The 13,647-nt window shown below is 37.2% G+C and overlaps 1 protein-coding gene across 1 annotated transcript in view; it reads right to left on the reverse strand.

The window, feature by feature from the left end:
- UBA6 (ubiquitin like modifier activating enzyme 6) overlaps window positions 1-13,647 on the reverse strand; it is an 87,441-nt gene that overhangs the window by 47,131 nt on the left and 26,663 nt on the right. Inside the window, exons 5-8 of the mRNA XM_019962828.2 lie at window positions 12,788-12,882; window positions 12,138-12,249; window positions 4,406-4,486; window positions 2,090-2,212 (exon numbers count right to left, since the gene is read on the reverse strand). Coding sequence (XP_019818387.2) covers window positions 2,090-2,212; window positions 4,406-4,486; window positions 12,138-12,249; window positions 12,788-12,882 — 411 coding nt within the window. The remainder of the gene's footprint in view (window positions 1-2,089; window positions 2,213-4,405; window positions 4,487-12,137; window positions 12,250-12,787; window positions 12,883-13,647) is intronic.

Raw genomic sequence — 13,647 nt, forward strand, 5'->3', positions numbered from 1 at the left:
TTTTAAAGTCATTTATGAAAGACTCATCACTTCATGGCAAATAGAAGGGGGAAAAGTAGAAGCAGTGACAGATTTTCTCTTCTTGGGCTCCAAAATCACTGTGAATGGTGACTGCAGCCATGAAATTAGAAGACACTGGTTTCTTAGAAGGAAAGCAATGACAAACCTAGACAGTATATTCAAAATCAAAGACATCACTTTGCCAACAAGGGGCTGTACAGTCACAACTATGGTCTCACATGTGCGGATGTGAGAGCTGAATCACAGAGAAGGCTGAGCACCAAAGAATTAATGTTTTCAAATTGTGGTGTTACAGAAGACTCTTGAGAGTTCCTTGGACACTGATGAGATCAAACCAGTCAGTCATAAAGGAAATCAACCCTGAATACTCATCAGAAGGACTGATGCTGAAGCTGAAGCTCCAGTACTTTGGCCACTTGATACCAAAAGCCAACTCACTGGAAAAGACCCTAAGGCTAGGAAAGATTGAGGGCAAGAGGAGAAGAGAGCAGCAGAGGATGAGATAGTTGGACAGTATCACTGATGCAGTGGACGTGAACCTGGGCAAACTCTGGGTAATACTGAAGGACAGGGAGGCCTGGTGTGCTGCGGTCCATGGGGTCATGAAGAGTCAGACATGACTTACTGACTGAACAACAATAACAACAACATGAAAGACTGTGTACATAAAAGATGAGTCTAAGTTTGAAAATCAAAGAAATCTAAGAATGAAGGATGGAAATTTAATGCTAGGAAAGTGATATTAACAGTATAAAGCTGCAACACTTTAAATCAAAGAAATAGTATATAGTCCTGCATATCAGGTAAAAATAGAAGAAATTAGCTTATCTCATCTAAGAGGGTGCATGAGATACAGCAGACAAATAGAAATTTCCTAACTGCATATAAGCCAACCATTGCTTAAATAAGGTGATAATGATTTAATTTATATAAAACCTAATAAAATTATTATTATCTCATAATTGTGTAGATTCTAAAAATTCTCTTGCTGTTTAATGATTTGAGAAATACAATTAAGACCAAAAACATGTAGAAAAAATTAATGTAATGTGGGTTTACTATTAATACTATCTCAAGAATAATAGAATTCATAAGGACCTTAAGGAGAAATGACTTGCAGATAAGTTAAATGAAGACTATAGGATATTTTTCTGATTTTTTATGGCTAGTTTCCATATTTACTGCACTGTTTAATAAAAGAAAATATCAGTGCAATACAAGATTCCTTGGAGCTTATTCTAACTCTATAATATTCTCAGGGACAAACTAACAATAACTAGAGAAGGTAAAAGGCTGAACAACAAACTATTCTGTAAGCAAACAGATACAAAAAATGACTTTTTAATGAATTTGCCTTAAAAAGTGGTGAGAATGCCAACATTAACACTGGGTTTAAAAACAAAGCAAAAAGACAGAAGCACAAATACTACTGAAAGTATATTTTCACCCTTTGTACTTGGCTTCTTTTGAGCTTTAATGGAAACTGATTATAAAGAGTGCAAATAAAGTTAGTGATTTAGGCTAAAAGGAAACAGTAGTAAAAGTGGATCATAATAGTTTCTCCAATTGTTTTAGGTAATAAAAAATTAAGCTTGCATGACATTAAGAGAACACAGTTAGAAAATTCAGACCTTTTGATTTGACGGTTAATTAACTCTTAAGGTTTCATCCTCCTCCAAATTTTTAGAAATATTTCAAATTAGAAAAGCTTTTGTCTGTGATGACTTAAGTGTCCATCTTCCTGGAGTCAAGAGTGTCGGGCCAAGTGACTTATGGCACACCTAATACATCTATGATCTGACACAATAAATTGTTCAGTAAACACTGATTCACAATTAATGTCCCATAGGAACATGACATAAAACAAAATTAAAATTAATGATATCAGCAAATGCTGATCTATCAATTATTAAATGTTAGATGGAAACCAGAATACTTTCTTAATATTCCAACTTCAATTTTAATCAAATAAAAAAGACTGTGTATTACAATATTTTGCTAATATTACCTTTTAAAAACATCAACTTAAAAATCAATCATAAACAATAATACACATATATAATCATACTTGCGTTATATCTGAAATGAAAATTTCTTTTGGTTCTTCTCCTGTTGTATCTAAAACTTCAAATTCATCACCAAAATCACAAAACAACCGTGACCAAATTCCATGTACATCTGCACTGATGAACTGTGAAATGAAAAAACAAGTTCAAGCTTAATACATTTATATAAAGAAAAAAACTCAACTATCTTTGGACCCTCTGGTGACCATTTTATTTATAATTAAGCATATTCTTTGAGATATAAAGTGATCACAAATATGATAAATTATTTGTAAAGTGGTTTCAGAATCGAGAGTTTAGGTATTTAGGATTGGATATTAGTGTCACAAAACTAGACGCAACATCAGCACATCATTGGATTTACATCATTCTGTAATTTTACAGAATTACATCATTCTGTTATTTTTAAATAACAAAAACTCCTGCCTTATCCTAAAAATCAAGCACAGAATATAAGAAAGAGATACCTTGGTTTAATAGTCTAGCAGTGAATTCTTGTTTTTCATTTTAGAAAAGCAGAATGGAGTGTCCATTCACCAAAAGCGGTAGAGTTAGAGGAAAACAAAAGAGAGCTAAAAGCTAAGAGTGAGTCATCAGAAAAGGGACTGAGGAACAGAGCACATCGAAGTCAGGAAAGGTAAAAACCAAATTCTTAAACACAGTCATAAATGTGTTCTTGAAAGTGATTTTTATTCCATACACACACACAGACACATACTCTGTTCTAAGAAAATATAAAGAAATTGTTCTTGTGCTTATTTTTAGATACTGATAATAAAGAAAAATTCTTAATCTGTAACACACATGATACTGTATAAACTGATATTTTTCCAAGAAAAACTAGCCTATTCATATTTAGGCATAAGAATGTAGCTCATTAAAATGACTTATACTCCCTATCAAATAAAGTCATAAAACGGTTAACAGATTACCTTCTACTTGATCATGCACTGCCTTTACTATTGAAATAGCTATTTACAGCATTCTTTATGAGTCATGAAACAGAAGAAAGTTAGAAACTTTTAAGTTTGCAAATTGAAAAACAATTTCTTTGCAAAACTTTAAAGTATGGATAAATGTATCCATCACACAAACAAAAATTTTAGTTTATAAACTAGTATAATTGGAGAAGGCAATGGCACCCTACTCCAGTACTCTTGCCTGGAAAATCCCATGGACAGAGGAGCCTGGTGGGCTAGAGTTCATGGGGTTGCCCAGGGACAAGGGAGCCTGGTGGGCTGCCATCTATGGAGTCGCACAGATTCAGACACGACTGAAGTGACTTAGCAGCAGCATAATTACTTTATAAAACTTCTCTCCCCTGTTCGAAGTTTAATGACTACTATATATCTTATTCATCTTAATAATTTATGAACTATGGCACAAATGTTCTATAAGGTATATATATGCTATGTAAATACCACAGTCCAAAAATTTTCAGCACATCTATCTGATACAGAATGATGATAGTTCAGTGCCTATCTCAAAGGAACAAATAGCATTTTTCTTTTTTCAAAGGAATAAAGGACTCCAATAAAGAAGTGCAGTTAGTAGTATGTATTCAACTGCAGGGGATGAATTATGATTTGTCCCATCTAGACCTCTTTCCAGTCTTCTGAGTATCATCACTACTTATCTAATTATTTTGGACAAAAATTTCAGAGTCATTCTTGATCATTCTTTCCTTCACAACTCTCATTTATCCATGCTCAATCCATTAGTCTTTTTTACAAAGGATACTTCAAATTCAACAACTTTTCACAATCTCTATTTTCATCTCTTTTGAAAAAGGCACCAGCATCTCTCACTTGGACTACTTACTGCATTAGCCCCTAACAGGTCTGGCCACCTCTATTCTACTTTTACAATTCAACAGTTCTTTCTTTTTGGTCTCATGATCCCTTCATGTTCTTAAAAATTATTGACAATCAAATGAGCTTTTGTTTATGTGGGTTAAATCTACTGATAATCACTGCGTTAGAAAGAAAAGCCAACATAAACACACATTCCTTCAGCTGTTAGAGCAATGATATCACCATCAAGTAGACTCTGGAAACTCTACTGCACCCCATAAGAGAATCAAAGTGAAAAAGGCAAATAACATTTCAATAATATTTTAAAAATAGTTTGACTTTGCAGACCCTAAGAAAGGATCTCAGGGACCCTCAGTGTCCTTGGATCACACTTTGAAAATCAAAATTAAAAATATTACTCATGTAAGAAGTTTCTTGTGCAATTCACTGAAAAGCTACAAATTCTAATAGTGAAAGTGCATTTTCTTTGGTAAACTATGTGTCATTATTAAGTGATATTATCACCTTAATTGGAGGGCACTGAGAGCGGCAGAAGTCATTGATCTTCTTCTGCACTGAAAGTTTCATCTCCGTCAATACTACACACTGTTAAGAAGGATACAAGAAATTAAAGGTTAAAAAATAAACAATTATTTTGGTAGTGCACAACTTCTAACTCAGAAGCATCCCAGTTTGCACTCTGCTAAAAATACATTGTTTTCTTTGGAAAAAATACTAACCTACTGTATTCCATTTTAAGGTTAACACCTTCACAGATATAGAACAGCAAAAGTGAAAGTAACATACACTGACATCTCTAGGTATCTACAGTGGGATTGGTTCCAGAACCAAAACCTGTGGACATTCAAGTCCCTTACATAAAATGGCATAGTACATACAGGGAAAAACCTGCCCACACTGAATTCAATTGCCAGTACAGACTTCACAATTAGAAGCAAACCTTAACATTCTCTATGGTATATATGCATCCAAAATGATTGGAGATTTTACTTTATCTGTTACTGCCATGGAGCTGCTAAGCTACTCATCAGAGTGTAAATTAAATGCTAGTTTAAAAGGATAACAATTACATTTTTAAAAAGACACATTAGTTGGCTTAAGTTCAGTTCAGTCGCTCAGTTGTGTCTGACTCTTTGCGACCCCATGAATTGCAGCACACCAGGCCTCCCTGTCCATCACCAACTCCCAGAGTTCACTCAGACTCACGTCAAGTCAGTGATGCCATCCAGCCATCTCATTCTATGTCGTCCCCTTCTCCTCCTGCCCCCAATCCCTCCCAGCATCAGAGTCTTTTCCTATGAGTCAACTCTTCGCATGAGCTGGCCAAAGTACTGGAGTTTCAGCTTCAGCATCATTCCCTCCAAAGAAATCCCAGGGCTGATCTCCTTCAGAATGGACTGGTTGGATCTCCTTGCAGTCCAAGGGACTCTCAAGAGTCTTCTCCAACACCACACTTCAAAAGCATCAATTCTTCGGCGCTCAGCCTTCTTCACAGTCCAACTCTCACATCCATACATGACCAATGGAAAAACCATAGCCTTGACTAGACGGACTTTTGTTGGCAAAGTATTGTCTCTACTTTTGAATATGCTATCTAGGTTGGTCATAACTTTCCTTCCAAGGAGTAAGCGTCTTTTAATTTCATGGCTGCAGTCACCATCTACAGTGATTTTGGAGCCCCCCCAAAAAAGTCTGACACTGTTTCCACTGTTTCCCCATCTATTTCCCATGAAGTGATGGGACCGGATGCCATGATCTTCGTTTTCTGAATGTTGAGCTTTAAGCCAACTTCTTCACTCTCCTCTTTCACTTTCATCAAGAGGCTTTTGAGTTCCTCTTCACTTTCTGCCATAAGGGTGGAGTCATCTGCATATCTGAGGTTATTGATATTTCTCCCGGCAATCTTGATTCTAGCTTGTGCTTCTTCCAATCCAGCGTTTCTCATGATGTACTCTGCATATAAGTTAAATAAGCAGGGTGACAATACACAGACTTGACATACTCCTTTTCCTATTTGGAACCAGTCTGTTGTTCCATGTCCAGTTCTAACTGTTGCTTCGAGATTCGACAGATATACATCACATCTTTGTTTTACGACAGTGTTACTAGTCAAACAACCAAGTTCTGTTATTTAAGATAGCAAATTATCATTTTCAATGCTTACTTTTTTATCAAAACCCAGTGAGATAAGCAAATTAAGTTTTATAATCAGATTTTATCATATCTGAAAAACTCATGAAAGGCCAAAATATTTTATTACGGTCAATTATCAATCAAAAATGTCAAAAGCAGGTCAAATCTCACAGTCTGGAGCTTTCCTTGATGCTGCTTCCAGGAAATGAATAACTCACTTTCACTACCAATATCTATCTGGGTGTGGATTTAGTTTTATCTAGCTTAGAACACGATGTGCTTCCTACAGAGAGGTAATTCTCCATAGCTCTCCCACTTGGTATTGCCATGAATGCAAGGCTCTGACCATTCTTTACGTGGGTTGTTTCTCAGGACTGCATTCGCCTGGTGCAAACTTGAGAAATGAGATAATGTCTCCCCTGGGACAAAGAACAAGCTTATTCATTGCTTGCTATAAAAAGGCAGGTTCCCCAAGCTCAATGTTCCTTTCTTCTAAAGGAACCCACCACATGTGCAGGCATCCACTGAGCCCTCTGCACAGCACGGGGGAGATGTGGAGGAAGGCAGGAGGAAACAAGGCAAATGTCATGCTCACACTTACCAGCTCAGGAGTAATTAAGTCCTTAGTCTCTGACCCAGGAATCTCATGTTTTCTGCTAGCATCCATGAAACTGTAACAAGCTAACTTATTAGCTTTCAAATTCGGTAAAATCAAATCTTATTAGACTCAGTACATACTGAGTCTAACAGTACTTACTGAGCCTGGTCTGTGTTTCACCAATGCTGGAAAATTCCCAAGCACCGTTTATTTGAATAAGCCTTTCTCTAGAAGTCCAACCCCATGAATTAGAGCTTTTTACTCAAGCTATCATTTTTTAAAATTTCTCTTTCATATATTCTTTCTGTATGCTGTAGTCTCAAAAATATCCTCAGCTCTATCCTTCAGTCCATTAATTCTTACATGCACTGTTTAATCTACTCATTAAGTTTTAACTTTTAGGACTATTTTTTCCATTTCAAAAAGTTCTATTTGTTATATCTGCCTAACTGCTTTCACTAGTATCTTATTTTCATATTGTATATTTAATCTCTTCTTATAAGATTTAGTTTGAACATTTTATAGTCCCCATCCAATAATTCTATTATCTGAAATTCTTGGAGGTTTAGCTCTATTGTTTGCTATATCCACTGACTCTTGATCATGCTGAACTTTTTCCTGTCTTATTATTTTGTATTATGAACACAGCCTCATAGGGGCTTTACACATTAGAATAAACTGTGGCTTGGTTGAGGATATATGCTGCTACATCTTTGAGTTTTGTTTCTTTCTGGCATTACAGTGTATCACCAGCTCAGTACTACGTTTTAACGTTAAGTTCTCAGCTTGGAAAATTTAAATTCATATCAAACTTATGTGAGGGCATGCCTATGGTTAAGAAGTCCCAGAGAAGATCTTTTTTTTTTTTTTTTTAATCCAGAGTTCCAGAGAGCTCTGTGTGAATCACAACAAACCGTGGAAATTCTTAGAGATGGGAGCTTCAGACCACCTTCCCTGTCTTCTGAGAAACCTGTATGTGGGTCAAGATGCAACAGTTTAAATTGGACATGGAACAACTGACTGGTTCCAAACTGTGAAAGGTGTATGATAAGGCTGTATACTGTCACCTTATTTATTTAACTTCTATGCAGAGTATGTGCTGTGCTCATGTGCTGAGTTGTGTCTGACTCTTTAAGACATTATGGACTGTAGCCTGTTAGGATCTTCTGTCCATGGAATTTTCCAGGCAAAAATACTAGAGTGGGTTGTCATTTCCTACTCCAAGGGAATATTCCTGACCCAGGGATCAAATCTGCATCTCTGGTGTCCTCTGCATTGCTAGGAGAATTCTTTACCACTGCACCACTTGGAGGAGAAGGCAATGGCAACCCACTCCAGTACTCTTGCCTGGAAAATCCCATGGACGGAGGAGCCTGGTAGGCTGCAGTCCATGGGGTCACTAGGAGTGGGACACAACTGAGAGACTTCACTTTCACTTTCATGCACTGGAAAAGGAAATGACAACCCACTCCGGTGTTCTTGCCTGGAGAATCCCAGGGGGAGCCTGGTGGGTTGCCATCTCTGGGGTCACACAGAGTTGGACATGACTGAAGTGACTTAGCAGCAAGAGCAGCACCACCACTTGGGAAACCCATATGTAGAGTACATCAAGTGAAATGTCGGGCTGGATGAATCACAAGCTGGAATCAAGATTGCCAGGAGAAACATCAACAACCTCATATATGCAGATGATACTGCCCTAATGGCAAAAAGTGTAGAGTAACTAAAAAGCTTCTTGACAAGTGGGAAAGAGCAGAGTGAAAAAGCTGGCATGGAATTAAACATTCAAAAAACTAAGATCATGGCATCTGGCCCCATCATTTCATGGCAAACAGAAGGGGAAAAAGTAGAAGCAGAGACAGATTTTCTCTTCCTAGGCTCCAAAATCACTGCAGTTGGTGACTGCAGCCATGAAATTAAGACACTTACTCCTTGGAAGGAATACTATGACAAGCCTAGACAGCATATTAAAAAGCAGAGACATCACAAAGATCCTTATAATCAAAGCTATGGTTTTTCCAGTAGTCATGTATGGATGTGAGAGCTGGACCATAAAGAAGGCTGAGTGCCAAAGAACTGTTGCTTTCAAACTGTGGCGCTAGAGAGGAGTCTTGAGAGTCCCTTGGACGACAAGATCATCAAACCAGTCAATCCTAAAGGAAATCAAACTTGAATATTCTTTGGAAGGACTGATGCTGAAGCTGTAGCTCCAATACTTTGGCCACCTGATGCAAAGAGCCAATTCAATGGGAAAGACATTGATGCTGGCAAAGACTGAAAGCTAAAGAAGAAGGGGGCAGCAGAGGATGAGATGGTTAGATACAATCACTGACTCAGTGAACATGAATTTGAGCAAACCCTGGGACATAGTAGAAGATAAGAGGAATCTGGCGTGCTGCAGTCCATGAGGTTTTAAAGAGCTGGACACGACCGAGTGACTAAACAACACCAACAAGAGAAAATAGACAAATTTTCTATTCTGATGGTCAAAGATTGTTCTAATACACCTTTTCATTAAGGGTGTAGCTTTCTGAGGTTCCAGAGAGTTACAAAGAGGTGGTAGGCCTCAATTATATATTGTATCTCATACAGACAAATTTTTATCTAGTTTCTGTGTGACCATTCCCAATTCCCAAGAAACGTGGTAACTGAGACAAGCAAACTCTGTCCAGAAAGTGAACACAGCCACAGTTAACTGGTTTCCTTTTAATTATCTATTCAATTTTGGTCTCTGAGCATTTCCCTTATACCATTTTGACCTCATGCAATCACTGAAAAAGAAGTCTATTAAGTAATTCTACTGTAGACAGTCTATTAAATATCTCTAGCAGGATGGATTTCAAGTTATCCAGTTAAGAATGGACAATTACAATAATCTTTAAGTGGGTGTGATACTGTCATTATCATAAGAAATACATATTTTGTCTTCATTCAAGGTTCCTAGCACATAGTTGTTACTGCTCTCGTGATTTCCTATGTAAGAGCTCAGGGGCATCTTTCATTATAATATTTAGTTTTGTTCTTTGGGACATATCTTCACAGTGAAAAAGGTGAAGTAAATGTCTTGTTTTTCATAACAAGTCCTTTCAGACACACCTGAGTTTATGTTAATGAGTTACTTTTGGAAAGCCCCTAAGGATGGGGGCTGGTTGTTAGGGGAATCAACCTTGGGCTGTAAGGTTCAGAACCTTCAGCCCTATCTCCCAGACCTCTTGCGCTGGAAACTGACTTAATCACCAATGGCCAATGTATACTATTATACATTTTTATATAAGTATACATTATATATAAGTCATTTTTGCTTACATAATAAAGCCTCCATAAAAATCCTTGAACCAGGGGCTTCAACATTTGGAGGTACTGGGAAGGTGGCGTACTGGAGAGGCCATGGAAACATGGCACCCATCCCCCCATCCCCTGACCTAGGCATCTCTTCTATCTGGCTGTTCCTGAGTCATAGTCTTTTATAATACAATAAACTCATAATCTAGTAAGTAAACTGTTTTTCTGAGTTTGTGTGCCGCTCTACTAAACTAACTGAACCTAAGGAGGGGGTTGTGAAAACATCTGATTCATAGCCAGCTCTGAGAAGCACATGTAACAACCTGAATTTGCAACTGGCATCAGAATAGGGCTCGAGGATGTGGGTTCTTATAGCACTGAGTCCTTAACCTGTGGGATCTGACACCATCTTCTCCAGGCAGAGTGTCAAGACAGAATTGAAGGACACCAAGCTAGGTGTCCAGAGTTGGAAAATTGCCTGGTGTACGGGGAAAAGGCATAAACATATAGTCACACAAGTGTCAGAAGTATTGAGATCTTAAGAAACACAGGAGTGCTTTATCCTAGACAATGGGTATCATAATATCACAGGAAAAAATGCAGTCACTTTCAGAACATCCCAGGCGTTGGGAATTTTTGTTTTTATTTGTTACCTAACGAAGACTGAACTGTTGATCCACATTATTTACTTCTGTGTACCTGGGCTATATATTACTCTTTGCCTATGGCCTTAGGACTTTTGCCTGGAAAATCCCATGGATGGAGGAGCCTGGTGGGCTGCAGTCCATGGAGTCGCTAACAGTCGAGCACGACTGAGCAACTTCACTTTCACTTTTCACTTTCATACACTGGAGAAGGAAATGGCAACCCACTCCAGTATTCTTGCCTGGAGAATCCCAGGGACAGAGGAGCCTAGTGGGCTGCCGTCTATGGGGTCGCACAGAGTCGGACATGACTGAAGCAACTTAGCAGCAGCAGCATGGCTTTAGGAAGAGTACAGTGTGCTTTCCTGCTCCTTTACTTTGGACTTGACGATGTGACCTGCTCTGGTCAACAAAATATTAATGGAAGTAACACAAAGAGAGGTTTGAAATGTGCTTGGAACGTGGCACTTGCTCCTTTGTATTTCTGCTACTGGTATGAGACCATGTCTCAGGTAGCCTCCTGGTCCCAGAAGAGAGGTTCATAGACCAGGACTCAGACTGTGGAGTTCAAGTATAGCTAGAACAGCTGAATTCCAACTGACATCCAGAAGCATGAGAAAGAAACGCATGTTGCTATAAACCACTGAATTTGCAGTTTCTCATGCACGTTACTGTGAAAATAGCTGACTGATATAATTGCTTTGTAATTCTTAGGTCCTTGCCCTAAAACAAAGCACTTTAAAGGTATTATTCTAAGTCTTTTAACCTGAATTTTTTGATCTACTTAATAGACTATATTAAATCAGTACTTTACTAATACTTAATGATTTGCCTTCAGTTCAGTTCAGTCGCTCAGTCATGTCTGACTCTTTGCGACCCCATGGACTGCAGCATGCCAGGCCTCCCTGTCCATCACCAACTCCCGGAGTTTACGCAAACTCATGTCCATTGAGTCGGTGATGCCATCCAACCATCTCATCCTCTGTTGTCCCCTTCTCCTGACTTCAATCTTTCCCAGCATCAGGGTCTTTTCAAATGAGTCAGTTCTTCACATCAGGTGGCCAAAGTATTGGAGTTTCAGCTTCAACATCAGTCCTTCCAATGAACACTCAGGACTGATTTCCTTTAGGATGGACTGGTTGGATCTCCTTGCAGTCCAAGGGAGTCTCAAGAGTCTTCTCCAACACCACAGTTCAAAAGCATCAATTCTTTGGTGCTCAGCTTTCTTCACAGTCCAACTCTCACATCCAAACATGATTACTGGAAAAATCATAGCCTTGACTAGACAGACCTTTGTTGGCAAAGTAATGTCTCTGCTTTTTAATATGCTGTCTAGGTTGGTCATAACTTTCCTTCCAAGGAGTAAGTGTCTTTTAATTTCATGGCTGCAATCACCATCTGTAGTGATTTTGGAGCCCCCAAAAATAAAGTCTGACACTGTTTCCACTGGTTCTCCATCTATTTGCCATGAAGTGAGGGGACCGGATGCCATGATCTTCGTTTTCTGAATGTTGAGCTTTAAGCCAACTTTTAACCTTGGAATCTGTCAATAACATCTAATATAAAATGGAGTACTAACCTGGTATTTATCTAAGAAGGAGAGATCTGTGGTTTCATTTAAAGGAATAGAAGATGATGTAACATTAACATATGGATTTAATTCTGCAATATGTTGAAGTACAGCTTCAGCCCTAAAAAAACAAACACATACATACAAAAAAGAAAAAAGACTTTTACTACTCTTTTGTTCAAGAAACACATTCAATTCTTCAAATCTGGACACTTTGAAGACATTAGAGAAACCTAAATGTTACAAAATTTCAATGGGAATTTTAAACTAGAGAGGAAGAAAAGAAGCTAGACTTATTTTTACTATACAATCTTAAGATGTAGCACACTGTCATATTCCAGAGTAAGTCACACAATCTCAAAATATACATACCCTTATAGGCCAATGCTCCTTCATTTTCTTAAGAACAAAGCAATAATAAAGACCTACTTTAACAATCTCAAAGAAATTCATTCCTAAGTAGCAATGTGACAATATTAAAATTTTGAGAAACATAAATATTTACATGTCAGTACTTATTTGTCTGTGGTAGAGTGAATTTATGGTGATGAGTTAAATAGCTAAAACTGAATTGGTATTCTAGATTCAGAAAATGTTCTAAGTAACTGCAACATTAAAAAAAAAATCCTATGATAACACAACAAAATATCTATCTTCACCTGTTTCTTATATTAACAACATCATCTTCACAGAGAAAGAAGTTTGTTCCTAGATCCCATGCTTGGCATTTTTCTGTATCATGAATTGTAAGTGCCTTCAAAAAGGAGAAAAATATCTGTTAAAGTCAGGAGTAAATCAAGGATGTTCACTATCTCCAATATTATTTACACTGGGTTGGAACTATTAGCCTGTGTAATTAGACAACAGAAAGTAATTAAAATCCAGTTAGATCCATTCACAGATAATATGACTATAGACATCTAGAAATCCAGAAAAGATCACGGAAAAACTATTTTATTAGTATTATTTCTTTTATAAACACAACATATTTTTTAATGCCAGTATATTATTTTTTTGCAGAGATCAATGTTGTATTAACTTGAACATACCTTCATTATTCAACTGTGAAATGAGCTAAGATAAATCTTAAAAGCAGGGTTTTGATTACTTAAAATAGTAAAACTGTAATTCCAAGTTACAAAGACATTTATATAACCATATTTCTAGCTATTAATAGCTGTATACTAATGACAGTAAGAATTAACAATACTTTCCACTTATGACAGTTATCAATAACAATTCTCAATTAATTAAGTCAATAATAATTAACATGATGGTCATATTGTAATTCCATATAAACTTACTATATTTTGCTGTGGGTGTGTATGTATGTATTTTACAGATAGTACTGAACCCTAGTTGACTTTAAAAAATGAATACATTAGGCACATTACCATGCACTTACATTATTATGGCACCTTTGTATTATGAGAAAAGCTACTTTAAAAAACAGTAAGAGAATTTAAGTTTAGGAAAGTAGCATGTCATATAAATCAACATACATACAAAATTTTTAAAA

This window comes from Bos indicus, chromosome 6, assembly GCF_029378745.1.
Source record: "Bos indicus isolate NIAB-ARS_2022 breed Sahiwal x Tharparkar chromosome 6, NIAB-ARS_B.indTharparkar_mat_pri_1.0, whole genome shotgun sequence".
In the NCBI taxonomy this organism is placed as follows: Eukaryota; Metazoa; Chordata; class Mammalia; order Artiodactyla; family Bovidae; genus Bos; species Bos indicus.